This window comes from Falco rusticolus, chromosome 7, assembly GCF_015220075.1.
Source record: "Falco rusticolus isolate bFalRus1 chromosome 7, bFalRus1.pri, whole genome shotgun sequence".
In the NCBI taxonomy this organism is placed as follows: domain Eukaryota; kingdom Metazoa; phylum Chordata; class Aves; order Falconiformes; family Falconidae; genus Falco; species Falco rusticolus.
Window position 1 is genome coordinate 50,188,298 of NC_051193.1, and position 23,319 is coordinate 50,211,616.

The 23,319-nt window shown below is 40.4% G+C and overlaps 1 protein-coding gene across 11 annotated transcripts in view; it reads left to right on the forward strand.

Moving 5' to 3' along the window:
- NUMB (NUMB endocytic adaptor protein) overlaps positions 1-23,252 on the forward strand; it is a 96,113-nt gene extending 72,861 nt beyond the window's left edge. For 4 of the 11 annotated variants that reach the window (XM_037396045.1, XM_037396047.1, XM_037396046.1 and 1 more), the window contains 9 exons: positions 226-300; positions 5,646-5,678; positions 11,295-11,369; positions 13,272-13,412; positions 14,910-15,111; positions 17,330-17,632; positions 19,396-19,545; positions 20,397-20,540; positions 21,857-23,252. In XM_037396045.1, coding sequence (XP_037251942.1) covers positions 226-300; positions 5,646-5,678; positions 11,295-11,369; positions 13,272-13,412; positions 14,910-15,111; positions 17,330-17,632; positions 19,396-19,545; positions 20,397-20,540; positions 21,857-22,566 — 1,833 coding nt within the window. In that variant the 3' untranslated portion in view covers positions 22,567-23,252. The remainder of the gene's footprint in view (positions 1-225; positions 301-5,645; positions 5,679-11,294; positions 11,370-13,271; positions 13,413-14,909; positions 15,112-17,329; positions 17,633-19,395; positions 19,546-20,396; positions 20,541-21,856) is intronic. The other 7 variants (XM_037396048.1, XM_037396052.1, XM_037396053.1 and 4 more) reach the window with 7 other exon arrangements.
- The last annotated feature ends 67 nt before the right edge of the window (positions 23,253-23,319 follow it).

Sequence of the window (23,319 nt, forward strand, 5' to 3'; positions counted from 1 at the left end):
TCTTTCCCTCAAAATTTCTAGATGTATTATGCTTTTCTGCTGATGCTGGTGCCCCATGTGAATACAAAGCAAACCTCCAAGTATAGGTCTTAAAAGAAGGCTAGCAAAGTACTGTAAATGTCTGTCATCTCGGCTGTACTGACATGAATTCAGACTGGATTTTTAAACCCAGGGAGTTTAAGGAGCCACTGTTAAGCTTTTCTCTCCCTGCTGTCTTTCCTGCAGTACTTGGGACATGTCGAAGTGGATGAATCCAGAGGAATGCATATCTGTGAAGATGCTGTGAAGAGACTGAAATCTGTATGTATATTTGTTTCATGAAAAAGTTGGCTTTGGGGCTGTGAGCATTACTGGAAAAGGTTCGGTCGGCAGCAGTGCCCCAGCTAAAGACTGAACTTTTGACCCATGTTAGGAGAACAGTTGGCCAGTTTGAGAGCACTGCTGCAGTTAGGGGGACGTGCTAATCTGATGATGAGAGGGAGAGAGTTACAACTGTTCTTTCTACTTGCAGAAACTATTTGCAAAACAAATGTGTAAAAAATCCTCTGTGACCTTTCAGACTAAGTTGGTACCCACATGGGACTTCAGCCATTGTTTTTTAACAGTTCTTTCTCCCTCTCTCTCTTTTCCTCTCTCCCCCTCTCTCTCTCCCTCTGTTGCCTGCCACTTTAATAGTGACTTAATTCACCGTTATTATACAAAATATTACTTGATTTAGGCTGCTTTTTTCTAATGCACTGCAACATTTTAGTCATGCATGAAATAATCTGGCTTGCATCTGCTCAAAGTGGCCTGAAGGCTGCCTAATTCTGATATGTCATGAAGTGGGCTGCTCTTAGTTTGGCTTCTGTGAACGTTTGCTCCTGTAAATGGCACTCGTTCAAAGCTCTTTGTATTTCTGTGGCTCATTTGAAGGGGTTTTGTCATCTCTTTCTTGCAGTAGTATTACCATAAAATCCTGCGGAAATAGCAAACTCCAGAAAGGCAGTGATCAGTCTATCAAGGAACTGAGGCTAAAACAACGTTGAAGAGAACAGAAGGAGAAAAAGCATTCATATTTGAGGTTTGAATGGAGATAGAGATCTGCAGTCCTTTTCATCACTTCTCTTGTGACTTAGCCTATATACATTCTTCAGTGATGCCTTTAGTGGAAGAAACTCTTCTATCCTTGCAGCTCAACAAAGTTGCTGAAAGTACATCAAACACTTGTAATGCACCTTTGCTAACTTAAGATACCTGGTCTTGGACATCACTTTTTTTTCCTCACCAGATGGGAGAGCTGAAATGGCTTCCAATTAAACCTGTTCTTCCCTTCTTCCTAGCACACAACAGAGGATTATAGGTTATCTTTTCTGCCTTCTGTTGTGCTGTAAAGTTTCTGAACTGGTTTAGTGCTCTGATTAAAATCAAGTCTTTTCGTTCTTTTCTCTGTCAGCTAATGTATAGCAACCTGTTAAAGCCGCATCCCATCTGTTCCCATTCAGTCCAACAGTGATTGGTGATTGATTTTTATTAAAAAGGGCCACACAAAATATAAATGAGTTTCTTTATTCTATAGATTTACTTTACATAGCTGAAAGTGCAAGTACTGACCACATAATGAATTGTATCAATTTTTTTCCCCTTCTGGTTTTTGTTCTATCAGAGTATTTTCTGTTAGCACACCAAATAACACTGCAGTAGTATCTGCTTTCTCTCATTCTCTTCCCTGGGGAGCTATGCTGTGAAGTAGTTGTTCTCTAGGTTTTTTCTAATAAACCTTAAGCTTACAAGCCAGTTAAGTGTAGCTAAGCTTATAGGTAACGCGACACAGTAAAGGCATAGTGCCCAGTTTCTTCTGGAATCAGGATGATTCCAGGATTGTGATTCTTGATCACCTGAATTACTGACTCGGATGTCAGGCTTGGATATCTTAACTTTTACAGTGCATTCTCTGAAAGTAAATAAATTCATTTTCCTATTCTGTGCTATGTCATTATTCCAAATTGTGGATGGCATCTGTTTACCCATTCTCATAAAGTCAGTGTTTTTCTTCAGATAATTTTGATTTCTTCTGCTGTTTGAAGTTTCTGATGTCTTTATATAAATTGCACACAAGCACACAACACCTCTTACGATTGCTATTTGCATTGTCTCCTTTGTCAGGATTTGGAAGTTGAGAAGTAGAGGTGAAATTCTCATTGAGCCCCAAGAGGAAGATTCAAATTACCAAAACTTCTTTGTGTGCTTTAGTTGATAGACTCCATCAGATCCAAGGTTCATTTGGAGCCGCTCACTGCAGTTCAGCCCCTGCCCCTCCTACCCGCAGCATGTAGGTTTTAAACTGGGTGCATTTCTTAAGGACTCTACTATTACTGAAAGCTCTTTTCTGTACAATATCCTCTCTTAATTATCAAAAGCCAAGCCCCTGGATGATGTTTCAGCATGCAAGGAATGTGATAAGAAAATGGTTGGGTTTTTCAGTAGTCTCTTGCTTTCACGGTACTTGGTTATTTTGATGGGCTTTCTTTTGGTCTTGAAAGAATTACAAGTTTGAGTTGCAGTGCTCAAACAGAGACTAGCTTAAGCAAAATTGGACTTTGCTTTTCATACGGTTAAACTACATCAAAATGTTTGTGGCCTATTTTAATCTTTATTGTTTTCTCTGCAGGTAACGTGTAGGTTTTATAAATCCAGTCAATAAAAATTAGGCACAATTTAAATACTTGTAGCTTGTAACCTCTAAAAATTAAGTTCTGTCTGTCTTTGCTTATTTTAATGGATATATTTTTTTCTCTTAATTCTTGCTCTCCAACAGTTTGCAATTCATTTGGGGAACTGAAGTCTGTTCATTTTAGAATTGACTAATGGATTTTAAAACATTTTATAGCATTTGTCAAGAAGAATATGAAACAGTCTTAATCTTGGTTTTAGGAATAGCTTCATTTCTGCTTTTCTTTTTGAAAGAAAAGATGCAAACAAATATCTGTGTGTCTCTATTGTGGGAAATAAACTTTCAAGTTGGTTTTTTTTTTTTATTATTACCTGCTTGTTTAATGTGGCATAATTGGGTTTGAGCATTGCATTTTGCAGAACTTGAAGCCAGATGATGGCAAGCATTTTATTCAGGCATTGTTTAATTGGCAACTGAGTAAAAGAAGCCATGTCTAGCTAGAGAATCCCTCATCCATACCGTATTCTGTTGTTACAGTTTTATAGCTCTGAAACAGTACTATAATTTGCATTTTATAATATTTAGAATGGATGAAGACAAACTTGAGTTATGTCCCTGTTTTCTGTCTGACAAAATGGCACTGCAGTCTCACGACTAGGTCAGAAACACATATATTCAGCTGTCAGTGTATTATTAACAGGGATTTTATATTACCAATGGAGCTTGCATTTTTCCCTTTGTAGGGTAGGTATTACCAATGTAGCTTGCATTTTTCCCATAGTAGGGGTGTATTACTAACTGTGTATACATTTCATATCTGGTAGGATCCTTGTAGTTGGACACTAAGCTCTAAATGGCTTCTTCAGAAACATTTAACTGCATTTAGAATATTTAGCGCAAACTGGAAAATACCTTTGTAAGGGCCCCGTAAGTGTATTTGACTCAGGTATGGGAACATCATATAAAGACAAAAGTATACTCTCTCATGTCATGTTTTGATTTTGAATCGGCTTTAGCATGTAGTATTGGTTTCTAACTTGCCACTTTTTGTTTTAAATGATGCATTTGTTTTAATATATGTTCTTGTTTTAGCAGGTAAAGAGACATAATTTAATATTTCAAAACATGCATTAGTTATCTCTAAACTACATTAACTTAGTGTTTTTTAAAACCCATTTTGCATGACGCCTTTTCCATTAACCGTGTCTAGTTTATTTAAAAAAATAATCTTGTTTAACAAGCATTTTGCTGACGGCAAAATTAACCATCACCTAAAAATGAGGTAGCTTCTGGTGAATCTCTTTAGCTTTTGCTATCTTTAAAAAGCTGGTTTTTAGTTTAATGCAGTAGTCAGTGCTCAACTTGGCAGCAGCATCCAGCCCCTTCTCATTATGTATACATCACTGTGATTAATCCATTAGTTCCCCTCCTAGTGTTCAGCATATCCTGTTGAAATACATAACCATTCCTGCCTCTAAAAATTGTTAAGCTTTTCAGCTGGCTGAACTCTGGAGATGTTCTTTATACAGTGTCTGAGTTGACATAAATAATGTTACTCAGTATAAAGCTGTGTGGAAGGACGTCAGGCAGAGAGGCACATGGCAACAGAAGGCAGGAAATGCAAAATCGAGATCGACACTCCCTTCTTAACTTTGTGTTTCCTGGCTTTTGTTGGCTTGCGTCAGAACCATGGCTTTGTTTTTAAATATAACCTTGTTTATCAATCAATTCTTGAGGCACTGCCTCAGGATATTTGTAATAGTATTTTTAATATAGTACTGTTATCAGCGATCAACAGGTTGGAATTGCATGGTGGTAATTTGGGGTCAGGGGCTGTCACAAAGATGCTCTCTGTCTCATCTGCAATTCTCCACCTCCTCCCTGTTACTATTATACCATAGCTTTCTTAGAAGCAAAACAATTTGGAAAGATCGCAAGAACAGCAATGTGCTCCGTGTCAGCTTCCCTCAAAGACGGGGCAGCGTGTGGCTGCGCTCATGGAGCACCAGCCCTGGTGAAGTGTTCTGTCAGGAGATCGGTTCCGATCTTGCAGTTGTCTTTTCACAGCCTGGTAACAAAATAAAGCCACTAAACCAAAATGCATGCAAATTTGCTTAAAACTGTGTGCTGTCTTTTTCTTAATGTGAATTGGGCAATTGGTGTAATCGCTTTCAGGCTGAAGAAATTTAGGGAGTTGTAATTCAGGTCTTGGTATCTTTGCACTTGCCTAACTGCCTGTCCCTGTCTAGAGCTGACTTTAAAGGGGTCTTGTTCGGCCTATCAATTCAGAGTTGCAGAATTAATATCTATTATTTGTGTAAATATTGTATAAAGCCTTGGAAAGCTTTAGAGAGGGTGAAAGAGGAAGGAATCTTATTTGTGTTTTAGTTGTACGACAAGATAAAATGAAATTCCTCACTGCTCAGAGAAGACTGCAGAAGATGTGGAGTGTAAGAGTAGCATGTAAATCAAAGCAACGAATAAACAGAATAAAATGAAGCAGTGTGTTATACTAGCCATACATGCTTCTCCAGCTTACAAAGCGTTTGCTTTGGGAGTGAGTGGTCAATGCAGAGCAAACTTGACTGTAATTCTGGAGTTAGAACTTTGCATTCACAAGAGCCTGCACAGCGTTTTAATTGTTTAACCACCATGCCTGCTGCCAAGTTTGGTTTATAACCTAACTAAAAGAGACACTAAACAAGGGAGAATGAAAACAGAGTAACCACTTTGCATGAATTGGGGCTGAGGTTCTCTTCTTTCCACCAATTTCAGGGCAGTAGCTTATTAGAATTGCGTGCGTGCCCTTCGATCTGCATTTTCATGGGATTATTTTCACATTTGCCTGTCGCACCTTCTCATGGATAACTCTAAAAACCCCTTCCTTTCCCTCCAAACCCTATTCTTGTGTGTGTGCTTGTTGGTTTGAAACCCTGGGACATTTTAGCTACCTACAGTAATAGCGCTCGACTTGTCCCCCCTGTTCCTCCAGGAAAGGAAGTTCTTCAAAGGCTTCTTTGGAAAAGTAAGTTTAATGCCTCGTTTGTGCTTGCACTATAAGGAGTTACATCCCCGGTATAGCACTGCCATAAAATCAGGGTGTTGAGAGTCCCTAATGCATTTCAGAATTTTTACTTCTAAAACTTACTTGGAAGTATGTTGATCAAACAAAGAATATGGTTAAAAAAAGCAAACTGAAACAGAAAATCCGTATGGACTGTATTGGAAATCCAGTGTTCTGAAGTGATTGGTCTTCCCGCCAAAAATGTGATTTTTCCTTTTAAACCCTTAAACTTGTGCCAGTCTACATCACCTGGGCAAATACCTACAGAACAGTTGGGGTCTGTGCCTTGTAAGTGCTTTGCGATCAGCTGCCTGGCATTGTGAATTGAGCCCCAGATGTTAGCCTTGGAAGAAAGCAGCGTGCCTATACATAAAGCAGCGTGCCTATACATACTATCTCTTAAACCTTTCTTTTTTGACACAGTTCTAATCCAAAGGTATACGAAGATGAGACCAGGTGTTTACCTACTATGTTTTTCTAATTGCAACTCGACTGTGTAACTGAAAAATTTGCTATCACTGCTCTTGTTTTCATGAGGACAGTGTCTTAGATGCGAAGGGAAGCAACTCTTTGCCTGTCTTAATAATGTGCTGTACTGACAGCTGGGTGGTCCTGCTGTCTACATCTCTGCAAAGCAGAGCGTGTAGACCTCTAAAAGAAAGAGCTCTCTCTCTTTTTTACCTCTCATCAGTTCCCTACCTCTGCATTTAAAATTCCTGTAAAACATCAGCTTCTGATGTATCTTGTTATAAAATGTATCTTGGCTTAAATAGAAACTAACGGGTTTGTAACTTCCATATGTACAAAAGTCTTTTGGAGCAGATTAGTCTCTGGTCATGAATTTGTTTTGGCTTTGCTTGGGGAGTAAATAAGGTTTTTTTCAGCTGCTCCGTTTTCAATGTTCATTCAGATAGTGATGCATGTCGCACAGGGATGGCTGTTTCTCCCTAAGATCTGGGAAAGCTTGCATCTACAGCGTAGTGACAGTGAAGTAAGAGGCTCTTATTTTTAATATTTTTTTAGGGCCAAAATACCATAGGTGGGAGATCTGGCAGATTAATCAGATCGCTCCTATGCACAAATAAAAGTTAAGAGCTGGAATCTAAAAAGACTGAAGTCAAAACATGCCATTTGCTTTAGAACTGAAAATGCTAAGTACTATTACAATTTGTTTAAAACAAACAAACAGACCTCCCCACCTCAGCCTGAGCAGATATGTTAGTTTTCTTTCTGCTTGTTGGTATTAGCTTATGTTAGGCTACATAAGAAAGCAAAGATGTAAAAGGACAGATATTTGCGTACCACTTACTAAAAAAGCCAACGACAGATTTTTGTCTATTAAATATCCCAGCTTCCCCATTACATCTTGGTTGTTTTTTTAATGAAGTTTGGTACTTTGCTGCAGCCTTGTAGATTTGCTTTGTCTTTTATTATAAAATTTTGCCAAAGAGGGATGTACTACTACTACAGCCTGTGAAATTTCATTAATTAGCACTGAAACCACTTAAATCCAATTTAGATTTCCCCACAGCACCGGTATGGCAGTGCCTTTATTACAGCTTTGGCCTACAATGGTAGCCCAAATCTAGGGGAAAACTGGGGAGGCGGGGGGAAAGGCAGCTGTTCTCTTCACATATAATTGAGAAATGCTAATAACTCTTAATATCGTTTGGCTGTCTCATCTGTAATTTCTCTGCAGATGCCTTGCGTTAGGATTAATATAATATTTCAAACTGCAGAGCTGCCTAAACCACGCTAGCGTCTTTCAGTAAGTCAGTCTAGACAGGTTTGCTGCTTTCCCAGTTGATATTTTTCTCCCCCTAAAAGGTAAATCTGATGGATTTGTGTCCTGAAATGTTCAAATGTTTAGCATTGAAAAGATGTTCTATTCAACTTTAAATGAAAACGAGATGTCTGTTGATAGCTCCAGGTTAGACTTCTGCAGTTTTATTTTGTGTACATATGCAATGTAACCAAATCAACTGCCTTTTTAGGCAGCCCTACATGTCTTAAAACTAAAGCTTTTCTGTTGTAATGAATAGTGGTACGGTTTCAGTGATCTTTCTCATGTTTTGCTTCCACTGAGCGCGTGTATTTCTCATCATGAAATGCTTTATACAGTCTGAAATGAAAAATTTTCTTTATGTATAAGCTCAGACTCCAGATACATCTTACAGCTGTTTGTAAGTCCCAGGACAGAGCAAAATAGGCAGAAAGACTAGAAACAATTCAGAAGTATTTAAAAATGCATATTGAGCAACTTTATTTCTACTCTGGCATCCTTAAAACTTTGTTTTCTACCTTACAATATAGCTGCTACTTATATCCATGTTCCTATCACTTCTAATAGTTAAATTGCCATGACCTGCACTGTTAATTAGGAAATGTACATTTCAGACTTAGTCCATTTAATTTTCTTTTCATCTTAATCTTTTTTTTGTGTGTGTGGATACCCATCTGTAGGGCATCGCCACTTGTTGGAGAGGTTTCCCTTGTCCCCAGCCCACAGTGGTCCTGCATTGGTTTTGGGCCTCATTGTTAGGATGGGTGCCTCGCCCTTCCTCCTGGAGACCTCTGAGGACTCTGAAATTAGCCCAGATAACAAATCTCGTATTGGAGCAGATTACTGACCTCCTAAGTGCTGAGCAGCAAAGTTTCTATCGGGGCTGACTCAGCCCTGACAAATCAGGCTCCTGGGAGTCAGTGCCACACGTGGCTCTCCTCCAGCAGTGCTGTCATCCAAAAGCTCTTGAATATGAAGACAAGCTACTGATAGGGATGTCTAGATGAGTCCCTTGGCAGCAACATTTTAGACCACACTATTCCAATGAATATTGGCCATTTGCTTTACATACTTTTGTTTGGAGTCACCTCTGTCTTCCAGTGTTTATTAGACAAGCTGCAATCCTACATTGGCGTTCAGTTCCCATGCAGTATCTTGCATCTGGTCTGATCTTTGTCCGGTGTGTGCCAGGAGTGCAAATGCTCATATCCGGTTTGTAATCACAATTTACTTGGCAATATCGCACTCATAACGGACTAGTACTTTGATTTGTATATCCAATATAAATTGATTTGGAGAAGTATATTCTTTTATATATCACTTGTATGCACAGATTAGCTGGAGATTCAGTAGGTGGGAAGGTATGTTGCCTAACAGTAGTAGCTGTGGGTTTGGGATATGGACTTACAGTCTCACCCCTTCTGAGTGCTGCATCCACCATAAATCTAGAAAAAGGAATTGTGAGATAAAGTGTGTTTTGTTTTTCTGTTAGTGTAGCAGGTCCATGTTTGGTTATCTTGCATGAGGAACCTTATGTTTCCAGTGGGAAAGGAGCCTTTAGCTTCTTCATTCAATCCTGAGAAACGTGAAGTTCCTATGTCTTAGCTAAATCCTCATTTGGTAAAATAGCAGGTGAAGAGTGGCTCTGCTGAAGATCAGTACTGCTTTATGAAGTACCCAGCTCAGCTAAACTTAACTTAAATACAAACTTCAGGAACAGTTTACTATTTGTGCAGAAACAAGGTTTTTATTGTTAGCTGGGGAAAGACATGTATCTCTGTTTCTAATGATGGTAATCTAAACCAATTACCTGCAGGCAATGTTGTCTCTTGATTGTTTGTATTTGCTTGAAATAAGGATTTTAAGACTATTAATGGCTTATAAGAAACTGGTACTGCTTTTAAAAACAGTTCAAGGAGACAGACCTCTATAAACCATTTGGGTTTGGGATTAATAGGGACTTCTAGGCTATGGAAGCTAGCTAAGCATTGAAAATACTGAGTATATTTTGTGAAATTACTTTTTAATATTAGAAAAAAGTGACTTTTAAATGCTGCAGTATTTTTTTAACACATAGGATGGTAAATTTAAGTACATTTTCCTTTGTGAATTATGTTCTTTCCATTAGGCATTCCAGATCCTGACAATTTTACTTTAAACCTTCTCTGGGGTATCCAGCAGGCTGCATGGATATTTAGAATCTTGCTTCTGCAAGCACTTCTCTGTAGCTTGCTTTCATGCTGTGCTTATTTTCTCTCTTTTCTCTTTTAATCACTGTTCCGTACAAGTCAGTGCCATTATTTGTTCTCACCAAGCTTTTTGAAAATGCTTGGGGTGTCATTGCCGCTTCTGAAATTGGGACAGATAGTTCCTCCCCAAAAACAAACAGAAGTTCTGCCAGACCCATTTTCTTCACACTTGCTGCTTTGTCTGAGAATGAAACCAATGTGATATAACAGGAGACTTTTCACTCCAAGATATTTCAACCTTAAAGTGTTAAAATTGATATTGCAGACTTGGAACATGTAACTCGTGCCAAAATGCATCCTTGCTACATTACGTGCTGTATGAATATAGACTATATACAATTGCAATGAACTATTAAAAAAAAAAAACAAAACACAAACAAACTAAAAATTTGCAATTCTTGCATGAAGCCACTAGCTGATACCCCCTCATCTTTTTCTGTTGTTGTTGCTCTTCTCGCTCCCTGCAGTGGTCTGTGATGGGTGCCATTAGCTGCCACAAACTATGTAAACCCAGTGCTTCAAAAGAGGGGGAGAATATTTTGTTAGCTGGCTTAAAGTTTGGGGTTTGTGAATTTAAAGCAACACCTATTTTTTTTTTTAAAAAAAGATTATTTTAGTAGTAGTAGTTCCCTGTAAAAACCAGTAAAATTATGTTGGCATCTTGTACATATTTTCTGTTCATTGAATTAGTTGCAGAAGAATATCACGTCTAGTGTTTATACTGTTTTCTGTAACTTTCCCTTAAAAAGTAAACAGTCTAGAAAGAATCTGTAGTTTAAATGGCTTCTGAAGCCTTGATGTGTTTCCTACTTCTACTTACCCTCAGCTTGCAGCAGCTGAAAGTTCCCGCAGTCAGATCTTGGATAAAAGCCAGACTGCTCCTCCACTGCGTCAGCCTGCCACACACCATTGCTTTTTCAAGATACACACCAAATGGTTAAGAAACCATATTTTTCTACCTCTCTTCCAAGATGTGACATTTAGCTTTTAATAAACGAGTGAAACATGTTTGGATGATTGATCTTAGCATTAAGCTTATAACATAGTAACTGATGGCTTTTGGGTGCTTTTAACACTGGCTTAAGGTGATGCCATGATTCTGCCATGCGACTATGGGGGCAGAAGGGGTAGGGCTGGTGGAAATATCAGGTAAGAATTTTCCTATGTTTAAACTTGCGCTAAAGAAGCTACCTGTGGTGTAACTCCTTATGAATTAGTGTCTTCTGATTCTTTACTGGAATTCTTCACCCACTTGGTCAGTCTTGAATTCTTTACTGTCAGTGGATGTACACCTTTTTTTTTGCTTCACCTGTCCTGTGCCCTCTCCCCATCCCCACAACGTGCTGTTTCTGGAATACTGGCTTTGGCTTGATTCTCTGAATGTTTTGCAACTTGGATTGAGTATCTGGCTTTGGGCACCCTACTGACCGTGGACTTCATCTACACTTAATGTTATGGTTCTTGGAAAGGGGAAGCGGGTGGCAGTCTCATGCTGTTGGCATAAAACTTTTTTTTTTCTTTCCTTTTTATCTTCTTTTTTGAAAGTCTGGGAAGAAAGCCGTTAAAGCAGTCCTGTGGGTTTCGGCGGATGGACTCAGAGTTGTAGATGAGAAAACAAAGGTTAGATTTCACAGACAAACATTTTAAATCTCTCTGTAATAATGTATGTGCTATAACTTTAAATGGACACCACTCTTTATGTTAATGCAAATGTTGGTATTTGCAAGAAAGACTGAAGTGTATAATTAGTTTAACCATTTCTTGCTTTGTAAACATATGTATGTCTGCTAATTCCCTGCCCCGCCTCCCCCCATTAATTCCACACTACTCTCAAGACATACTTCATAAAACGTGGCAGGTAGCACAAGCCTGGCATATTTTTTGTTGCATTTACCTGAAGAACCATATTTTTTTTTCCTGTTAAGTTCTGTTGATATTGAACTTGGAGAGTTCCTTGACGTTCTGCACCACTGCAGAAGGCTGCAATAGTAATACATGAGCAAGCTCATGTTAATCAATGTAATTTTCAGGGCATCCAAATCCTAGAATGGATCTGAAAGAACAAGAGCTAGCTTCCAAAAATGGAATGAAGGGAATAAATGAAATAGGGCGGTTGTGTGCCGTCAGACTCAAGCTAAATAGTAACTGAGTATCAAATTCAATAATTTCTAATTCTGATATCTAAGCTGTTGGTCCAAAGTGGAATACTAATGTATTCATGGCATCCTTCTAGAATTTTTTTACTTTTTTTTTTTTAATTATTATTATTGTGAAATAGTACTATATGTACCAGCAAGGTGCCTGTGTGCAAGTAATATTCTTGGTTTTATCTAGATGTAGGCAATGAGAAACAAGACCTTTAGGCTTGCCTCTGTAAGCATACTAGTACTTTAAAAGATAGCACAGCTGTCAGAACAATTTTAACTCTCATTAGGCTGAAATTAATTAATTTTACATTCATGTCATTTAACCCTTACTTTATCAACCTAAAAAGATTATTTCTGCAAGCCAACACTGAGAAGCATTTAGAGATAATTAACATCCCTCCTACAGTATGAATGCCTGTCAAATACCTGCTCTGTGGCTAGACTTCTCCAGGGCTGCTATTATGGTATGGTTCATCAGCACTAAAGTTACCGTCTCGTAAGAATTCAGTTTCTGATACAAACATACTGATGTAGGTGAATTCAGACTACCGATTGCCTCATTTAAAAATATTTTTAGATTATTTTTAGAAACATTACTGCATATATCTAATCTTTTAAATTTGAATATTAATAACTTGTGCGGAGCCTGGAGGTAATGGAAAGTGCAGAACTGGAAAAGAGCATATACTGTTGCCTCCTGGTGGTTGAATTCGTTAGCACAGGTGCCAAGTACTAACCACAAACCAAAAGGAACAATTTTGAAAAAAATACTGAAAAGATAATTTTTACTGAACATGGTATAGTTCTTAGACTATACCATCTCCTTTTTAGATACGCTTCTCCCATCAATGCCTGGGAACCAGTCAGAGGTGTTTGATACTACCAGTGCTGCTGGTGCTTTTCTGCCTCCCTGCTTAGCTAGTCAGCAGTTCAGCTTTGCTTTTGGTGTAGCAGCTGCTAGACCTTTCGCACTTGCAGACCTCTTCCATAAGTTTCAGCGTTGTGCTTTAACCACAGTAAAGATTTTTTGATTGCAAGGCTACCGGAGCTGCTGTAAAAATAAAATGAAACAAAAATGTGAGCTCCATGGTCTAGAGGACAGATCTTGGGAATTGTTTGTGTCCCTAAATTCTTAAGTAGTGCCTTGGCACACTCCTACCAAGGGTGGCTGGTGGAAAATGTCTTCTGTCCTTTTTGTTTCTTACTGGGAATAGATTCTGAATGGTGAATTCATTGACAGATAATTAGAGCCACATCAGGCTATCCTCTTTTTAGCAGAACTTATCTTCTTGCAGTGAACACTGAAAGTTACTCGTTCGAGTGTTTCTCCATATTTCATCATATTTCTTTCATTGTGGGGATCTCTTCCCTTTAGGATCTTATAGTTGATCAGACAATAGAGAAGGTTTCTTTCTGCGCACCAGACAGGAACTTTGACCGGGCATTCTCATACATCTGTCGAGATGGCACAACGAGACGCTGGATATGCCACTGCTTTATGGCTGTGAAGGACACGGTAAGTTTAACATGGCATGTGCCCAACTCTTCTAGCTTCTAGCTGGAAGTTATGGTCAGAGAAATTAACTACCTAAAATACTTCAATATGTTTTGACTTCAGCTAAAATATTACTTAGTCCTTGAAAATTATTTTAGTTCTAATTCTTTATATCTGAATTATTTGCCATCCCTCTGTGGTGTCGTCTTGTGGAGAGAACGGTGCCCAGCATGTGTATAAAAGGAACGCAGTCAGCCTCAGATATCTCTAGCAGAAGGGAACTACTCTTCTAAAAATAGACAGAAGATATTCTCATCTGAAAATGTACACAGCCAAAAACTGAAACAGCAGTGACAGTTTTTCCAGGATAAAAACATAGTGAGTAAATACAGAGTGTTTATGACTCTAGCCTCTTGTATGCTAATGTTATCTTGAATAGAAAACCATCTGAGTGTTAAGGGATAGAGCTAAACTGAATTAAACTAGCATCCTGTTTGCTTCTGAGTGTTAGAGATTTTTCCAGTACAAGGTTTGAAACTAAGTTACCTTTGTCAGTCTCTAGCTGTGTAGACTTTAGTTGAAGTCCCTGATCTGGCCTTTTCTCCTCTTTCTGCTTTTCGTTGAATCCCACCTATATTATACAAAACGCTTGAGACCTCGTGCAAATGCCTTGCATGAACTCAACATAGTTGCATGTTTGGAGCAATTATACTTGACAATTTCTTATTTTTCCTTGAAAAGAAACAATGAAGTTAGAAATACCCAGTTAAATGTATGTCAGAGCTGGAGCATTTTTAATTTCCTCTGTGAATAACAGGTCAATTCACTTACTGATTGTAGTAGATGAGTTGAGCTACTGGTAGTAATAGTGCCTCTGGCTCAACTGTAGCTGCCATATCAGCTGGATGGCTGGACTTGCTCTGACTTGAATTTTCTTTCCTTATTGCAGTTATTGGATAGTGAATCCTTTTGACCTCACTGGTTAACAATGGAAGCTCTTTTGAGAAGGCCCTCTTAGTACTAGCTTGTGCATTGGTCAGGGCCATGAAGAGTAGTCACCATTTGTACTTTCCATTTTCAGGCTTGCACACTGGGCGGTGTCTCCCTGAGCCCCCTGTAAACTTTCTCCACCTGAGAATAGCACTTACCTGCCCTTCAGGACTTATACCTGCTTAAGATGTCTTCAGAAGAGTTTCTTAGTGTTCAAATGTATCCAGAGGCAAGGGATCAGTGCAGGCACGTTATCGCACTAGAATCTTCGTAGCAGTTGAAATAAACAGATTATCCAACAATCTCTTTCATTTCTGGGTGGCCTTGAACACTGCGTGTGCATTAGTAGTTGAGACTCTGTATACCAGGTTTAATTTTAGAGCCATACAAAAGGTGGCCAATTAGAGTAGTTCTCTTTAGTGCCTTAATTAGATCCCTCTTGTAAAGGCAGGTTATCACTTCGCAATGCTTGAAGCACGTTTATGTTTCTGTTCCAGTTACTGTATGATGCAATGTTGTCTTGTACAGGGGGAAAGGTTGAGTCATGCCGTGGGCTGTGCATTTGCAGCATGCCTGGAGCGAAAGCAGAAGCGAGAGAAGGAGTGTGGAGTGACTGCCACCTTTGATGCCAGCAGAACCACATTCACTAGAGAGGGGTCATTCAGGGTCACTACAGCTACTGAACAAGCAGAGAGAGAGGAAATTATGAGACAGATGCCGGATGCTAAAGGTACGGGGTGCAACTTAAACAGTCATCCATAGTGAGCAAAACCAGCACTGAGGAGAACTGGAGCCTTTGTAAGGATTGAGGCTTAATGTCCTTGCAGCGTTCCCTCTCTTGAACCTGATGATGTACAAATCATATTCCTGGGTGCTTGTTACTTCACAAGATGAAAAATGTTCCAAGGTTCACTCCTGGTGCTTTTCCCCATATCTCTAGAAGAAGTACAAGTGGCCTCATACGGAAAGCTGCTCCTGCTTTGTTTTGTCAGCCTGCTTTATGGCAGAGAACACCGTAGGTACCTTACTAAAAGGCCTTATTAGAAAAATGTTATAAAAATGTAACAAGTTTGCCAGACCCGAAGTAATCCTTTTTGTAGTCTAAAGCTTATGGTAAATTAACAGAAATTGATACACATTTTTCTTAGAAAATAATGTATTTTTATTTTGATTTTAAGGCAGGTTACAAAGTGTATGTGTAGAGTTACATTGCATGAGGGAAGAACAGATCAATCACAGTGTGCTTTCTATAAAAACGGGACCAACAACCCTCTCCCCATAAAACACATAACTGTTGCACTGTTAATTACATTCAAAACTAGTAACTGATTTAGAGGAGTTAGTTTTTACTTCTTAGCCATTTAAAATGCCATTTGAAGTGTTCTGAAGTTCAAGTGAAAGTAGAACATCTTACTCAAGTTTTACTACAAGTAGTGGAGTTCTGTAGCTAATGAAAAATAGGTATTATAAATATTGTTCATAACCCTTTTTACAATGGAGTTGAACTTTGTTTCAGAGAGTTCCACAGCAAGTTTTATTCTGCCGCTCGATTGCAAAACTTTAATCTTCATTTTCATCATCCATCTGCTTGTTCCCATACGTTAGTGTTAGAATGTGCTAAATGAAGCTTAAACACAAGGCCTTTGTTACTTGAGGGCATGAGTCAAAATCTTGACTCAATGAAGGTGTGTGAAATCCTTTCCAAGAAAGACTGATTAGAAAAGTTTCACTTGAACGAGCAGCTGCAACTCATGGGTACTGAAGCTTGCAAGACAACATAATTAGTTCCTCCTACCATTCCAGCTCCTCAGAAATCTCTAGTGTGACTCCTCTCTTCACTGTACTTCTAGTTACTCTGTTGATGTGTCAACAAAACAAGTAACTTTTTCCTAAAAATTTTGGAAAGCAATATAGGTAAAATAAGAGTTCACACAGGATAGTGAGATTTTCCTTTCTCCTGCTGTGTTGACGAGTTGTATTTATTGCCCCCAGAGCCCATTCACTTACGATATGAGTGAGAGAGAGTTTTCCTAAAGATGGAAAAATCCCCCATTGTTACTCTAATCCTAAGTGTCGTGATTTAAACTAGGCTTAATCCTACATTTCTACCATTAGGCCTGGCTTGACAGCAGCATTGTGTTGCTACGCAAAACCCTGCAAAATGAAGCAGCTGACTTTTAAGTTGGAGGAGCTTCCAGTGCAACTAACTAGTGGTTAGGAGGTAACATTACAGCTAAATTCAGTTAAAGTGGTGACACAGGAACTCACTGTAAACATGCCTGGTGTTAGCAAGGCCTGTCAGCTTGGGGGCTGGGTCTGCCTTGCAGCACGCTTCCTCTGCCTGTAACGTGTTTCCTGGAGGAGCTGGGGAACTGCAGCCTGGGCACTGAACGCAGCCTAACCTGTTAAGTGCTACTGCCTGTGGCCTGCGGAAGCTTGTGCAGTGTGTTGGGCTGCTGCTGCTGATTCTGCGGGGCTAGGAGGGTGGCTTTTAAAAGAAGGTCCTAGAGCTGGGTTCTGTTCCCTGCCGCTGCTGAGCAGTGCCACCCTAAGTCATTTAATACAGTTTGTAGTAATACTTCAGCCATAGTCCTGTGTGAGGCAAAGTAAAGGTCTCAAATGTGCAATAAGCTTTTCAGTCTTAATCATAAATGAATTTGCAAGTATTTCTAGAGCGGAGGTCTCGGGAACAGCTAGAAGGAATACATGTGAAGTGGCAAGCCTTAGTAAGCTTCGCTTTGGAGTCCTGGATGTATGTGAAGTGACAGGGTGAGAACAGTGAAGGTATACAGAAATGATTTTTCCGCTGTGGTATTCAAAACTTATTTGGAAGAGTTACTAGTTACACAAATTCCTGCAGTTTTCTCTTTTCAAAACAAACGGGAGTAGGATCAGGCAGTTAAACGCTACTTTGCTTTACTCATCTAACCTCACCCTATTTCCTCCAGCAGTTGAAACAGAAGTGAAAACAGTAGCACCAGGTACTGCACCAAACAATACTGCCCCCTCTTCTGGCTCACCAACCTCTCCTACTGCTGAAGTTGCGGCCTCTATGGATAAAGAAATGAGCAATCCCCACGCTATTCCACGGAGGCATGCCCCTATAGAACAGCTTGCCAGGCAAGGGTCTTTCAGGGGCTTCCCTGCGCTTAGCCAAAAGATGTCTCCTTTTAAACGCCAGTTGTCTTTGCGAATAAATGAGCTGCCTTCAACAGTGCAGAGGAAGACTGATTTCCCCATGAAAAACTCAGGTAAAACCAAATGGTTCCAGTGAAACATTACCATAAATTGTCTCTTCCTCCTTTTCTTCTTTGTGCCTTCAAATAACTCCTTATTTTCTAGTAAATTTCTTCTTCCTGCCTCATGTGGATCATTTCTCATGAACAAACATCACCATGTCTGAAAAATTCTGCTTTGGGAATAGGCAAGACTCTCATGTAATATTCACATGCAGAAGACAAACAGTTCTAATCACTGTCTGAAATATTGGAGCACAGCTTGAAGTGATCCAGGAACGGGTGGTGTTGAATTAGCAGGTGCTGGCTCTTCCCTCTGAGTCACTGAACCGGTTCCTCCACTCAGTGCCAGGGCATCTTGAGACACAAATCCCTTCAAGGCCTTAACCACTTGTCATGGGATCATATGATGCATTTCTGCAGTCTGTCTTTCTGCCTGTCCACATTCCTCTTTTTGAGAGCAATGAAATGGCTTTTCACCTTGCATTAGAAGCAGCTTTCCTGTTTAGGTGGTACAGCTGGCTGTATCGGTAATGCGTGGTACAGTTTTCATGTGATGGTAGCGGGGTTTTCTAGAGTCATCCCAATATAAAACCTTGCATAATGTCCTAAAACCCCCTTAGCTAGGTTACCCTGCAGGCCAGCTGTACTCTCATTTGGCAACAGAGCTAGTTTTAGGGTTCGAAGCTTTAAAGTAAAAATTACTGTGGCATAGGCAAAACCAATAAAAATACCTAGTCTGACTTCTCTTACAATCCTTATCTGGTGGCCTGTGCTTTAAGACCAGCGCTGAGTTTATCAGTTTTACAGCAGTAGTGCACTGCTCACGAGTGGGACCCACTGAGCACACCACAGTCTGAGTTTTTTCATGATTCAGAACATCTCTGACGCATGTTCCCACGTATGCTGCTGCCAGTGCTGCTTACTGTCACACCACATGTACTGTTTTGGAATAACCCTTAAAGAATTTATTTTGGGGCATGCCTCCCCTGAAGGTGCATGTTGTGTCCAGACGGCTTACGGTTTTTATACTGTTGTGCTTAATTACGCCTGCTCGCGTCAGTTCTGTGCAGTGAAGGACTTTTGATGACCAGTACTTCCGAAAAGCAGTGCAATTAGTAATAATGAGAACATCTGTTAAGTCACCAGTTTTACTCCAGATGTTACTTTATCCACGTTACGCTGATACTTGTTTTAAAACTGAGCGTCCATTTTAATTGAGCATTCAGCTTTTGCTTTTCATTGTTCACAGGAACTAGGGGTTTCAGCCACCGCTGAACTGGAGCAGCCAACATTCTAACTCTAAACTTAACTTGCCACTGTGCATTGCTGTCGGCACGTTAAACTTCATCTAGTTACTGTGGAAGTATGTTGTCGGAACACTTAAATCTGTCATAAGTATTTTCATTTCACAGAGCGCCAAATCTTACCGCCAAATTCTTTATGTTCAGCACTTCAATACTGAAAGACTTGGGTCTCTACTAAAGCTATAGAAACCCCTTTTATTTTCTGAAATGAACATCTTGCATTAACAGAGAAACTCACAACTGATGTTAAATCTGGAATGCTGATCTCCTTACCCTCTTGACTGAGTCACAAAATACAGTGATGTGGTGTTCTATTTCAGGTCAGGTCGTCAATGCTAGTTTTGAAAAAAGCTGTCGTGCACATCAGTAGCAGGACCATCTAGGACATAAGGGAACTAATTATATTGCAATTTGTAAGTTGTTTCTGTACCCTTTAAACTTGCGATTTAATGAATTTTGTTTACATTTTAGTCCCTGAGGTAGAAGGGGAAACGGACAGCATCAGTGCCCTGTGCTCTCAGATCACCAGTGCTTTCAGCACACCATCAGAAGATCCTTTCTCTTCAGCCCCCATGACAAAACCAGTGACGGTGGTTGCACCACAGTCTCCTGCCTTTCAAGGTTTGTGATTTCTTTGCGTGCTGTGGTTGTGCTGGATGAGGCTTGAATGTGCATAATGTTGCTTTCCAGTAACGTATAGTCTTAATTTCTTGTGCAAGTCCTGTTGTCAGTATTTTGGGGGATGCATCCTGCTTTATTCATCTTGTCTGTTTAGTTTTTCTGTGTGTTGGTTTTTAACAAAAAGCTCACGCACCTGCCACACGATAGTTACCTGTAAAAGGGACTGGCTTTGAGATAATGGCTGTTTTAACATTCTGACTCCTGAACTGCAAAACCTTACCAACTGTGTGTCACAGGAACCCAGCCCCCCAAGGGAAGAGGTTTTTGTGCTACCACATGATTACTGTTTTTCACACAAGCTCTTAGATAAGTTGTGGAGAGATGCCAACTGTAGAACTCAGCAGCCTCTAATCTTCATTTCACTGATACGGTTTTATACAAGTTGTCTGCAAAAAGAACTTCTTGTTAAATGTAGTTATTGTTACTTTGCATCTAAAATCTGTTCTTCTTTTGAATCTAAAATTAATCATACAGTACCTTCTGGTGAGCCATGTATCTTCTCTATAAAATCAAAAAAATTATCTTCAGTTGGTCATCAGAACTCAAGGTCTCAACAAATACATAAAAATCCACCATCCCACAATTCTGTTAACAAGCGTTGGCTTAGTGAAATGGAACTTACTAGCTTTATCAACTGTCAGTCCAATTTGGCTAATTTATACAAACTGCTGTCCTGTGGAAGTGTCTAAAACTGTTGTATGTTGATAGGTATGACGTGGCCCACTAATATTCCAGTCCTATGCATGCCTTGCATGAATTAATTGCACTGATGTTGTCTGCTCCCATTTTAGTTAATGGCACTGCCTCTGCCTTCTGTGTGCTTGCTGCTAAACCATCCCAAGCTGCTGTAGTGTCCACAGCTATGCCAGTTCGTGAAACCAATCCTTGGGCTCATGCTTCTGCTGCTAATACTGCAGCTGCAGCCGTGGTCACTGGTAAGATTGGAAGTAGATACGGTGCATTGCTACGAGAACTTGGATCAAAAGCATAATAGAGCCCTTGAGACAATTGTCAATGCCACTTAATGGCAAGTGGAAGGAACAGTAACAAAAGCTGGAAGTAGTAGCCTTTGCACGAGTGGATGGAGGGAAGCAATGAACTCACTGGTTCTGGGTCTATGAGCTGGAGTGATTCTTACTTTGGCAGCATTCTAGAAAATGCAGCGCTTAAAAAGGAAGTAATAAAATAGTGTGTGTTTGGGGATGAAGGGGAAAGAATCTTTGTGTACCAGAAATAATTTTTTTGCGTTCTTTCCACTAGTGTGTGTAAGGAGGGATGAAGTTGGTTGCTTAAAGGCTTTAGAAGTTCATTTCTTCTGTTCAGTAAGTTTAGCCTGTCCCTCTGGTCCTTGTCTCTAGTTATGTGAAATATAATGCGGTACTTCTAATGGCCATCACCCACGTGGACACACATGCTAGAAGGCTACAGTCAAACCAACATAATTTCCTGGTGTGAGCTCAACTCAAAAAAGAGAAATTTTGCTGATGGTGGTTTTTTGTTTTTTTTTAATCGCTGAAGACACATGAGTTAAAATCGGAGACAGTTTTATAGAAGTAGTCTAAAATGTAGGTGTTGCACATTGTAAAAGATTTTGAGAGGTTAACAGCCTGAGTTGTATGTGAAAAGAGGAAGGGAAGAATATAAAGTAGTCATATTCAAGTACAGTTTTCATATAGTAATTTGATTAGATTTATTGCCTTAAATGTTCGCGTATATTGTGGTGAGTACTCGCACTTCAGTGTGTATGGGAGAGAAAATTGAATGTTATCTTGAACTCCCAGTACCATTACATTACTGTCTTTCAGAGGGTAAAGCCTTAATTCAGGAAGCAGAGCAAACGCGTCTTAAAAGTTTCTTATAGCTTTGTGTTCTAACAGTCCCGAGTTGTACATTCAAAACCCAATACGCCCAGCTAGAGGAATTAGTGGTTATGGCCTAGATCATTGCCACCAAGTTACGAGTGCAGGTGGCAGCTCTCCTGCATGCCCTAAAGTCCCAGATGTCTGTTATGAAGGGAAAAAACCAACCTGCATTTTGGTGAGGAAGCAGCTCTTCTCTACCCCTTCCTGACCAAAGTCTTCCTATAACAGAATAGTACAGCGATGCATAAAGATGCTTCCAGTGTTGGTAGCAGTCTTTTCACCACGGAGGGAGGAGGCCTGTCTGTTCCTTGTGTACATACTCCATACTTTCTAACTGATAAGGGTGAGGAGTGGAAATATTGGTGACTTCCCCATGCTTTCCTTCACAGGCACTGAATGGAGCAGCACCTCCTCAGGTGCAGCCTCACCAAGTCTCTTCCAAGGAAACCACAGGCGCACTCCCTCGGAGGCAGACCGCTGGCTGGAAGAGGTCTCAAAGACTGTCAGAGCCCAACAGCAGCCAGCCCCAGCCCCAGCCCCACAGCCACTACTACAGCCTCCTCCTGCGGCTTCCCAGTCAGCACCAGCCTTCCCAGTCAGCACCTTCATCGCACCTCAGCCTGTGCCGGTGGGCGTGGTACCACCCATGCAGCCAGCATTTCTTCCAGCTCAGCCCTACGCTGTGGCAAACGGGATGAGCTATGCAGCCCCAAGCGTACCTGTGGTTGGAATCACACCTTCCCAGATGGTAGCCAACGTCTTCGGTACTGCAAGCCACACTCCGGCGGCCCACCCGCATCAGTCACCCAGTCTGGTCAAACAGCAGACGTTCCCTCAGTATGAAAGCAGCAGCGCTACGAGCAGCCCTTTCTTCAATCCACCTGCGCAGCACAACGGCTCTGCGGCTTTCAACGGAGTTGAGGGCAGCAAGTGGGCTGCAGAGGACAAGCATTCGCAGCCTCCCGCAGCTGCTCCACAGGTAGACCCCTTTGAAGCACAGTGGGCAGCGCTGGAGAGCAAAGCAAAGCAGCGCACTAACCCCTCTCCAACTAACCCCTTCTCAAGCGACTTACAGAAGACATTTGAGATTGAACTTTAAGCAGTCCCGTGGGGGGTGGATAAATTGTACGTTAGGATAGAGGGATAAAGGGAGCAGAGGGGCCTGTTTCTGATCAGTTTGCTTTGATAATCCCAAAGCTCCCTTCAAACAAAAATGGGTTAGAAAGAGGGAGCAGTTATGGGGAGGATATAAACATACAGAGAATTTAATGTGCAGTTCTTAAAAGGAATCCTGGAGCCACCCCGGCCTGCATTCCCTCCTCACTTGGAAGGCTGGAAGTCAAACAGAGCAAAGAGAGACACCCGGTCCCAAAGCCTGTTCTGCAGCAGCATTGAGCATCTCACAGAAAGGAAGGCAGATCCTGTACTTGTGTCCTTCTGATGCCCTGCGCGTCCTGGACATCCCCCTCAGGGTAAATTGGGGTGGGGTGGGGTGGGGGGATGGATGTGTGTGGGAGATTGTCACCTGCTTAGCAAAAGCTAGGTCTGTGGAAAAAGTTGAGCTTCCATTTTGAGTAACAAAGTGAATATTATATGTAAAGAATAAAGTAAAGCCAAAATCTTTATTTTTATGCATTTAGAATATTTTAAATAGTTGGATATTAAAACCTGTATGAGTTGTAAGTAATCTTGCCAAAGGTTAAAAAAAAGGGGTTGGATGTAAGAAATATGTACATAAGATTGATTTATCTCTGATTCTTATTGTAAGTAATATCGGGGGGGTGGTGGAAAAAGGGGCTCTAGCTTGTTCTTGTATCTGTTCATTGTAAGTAGCATATTGCAACAACAATCA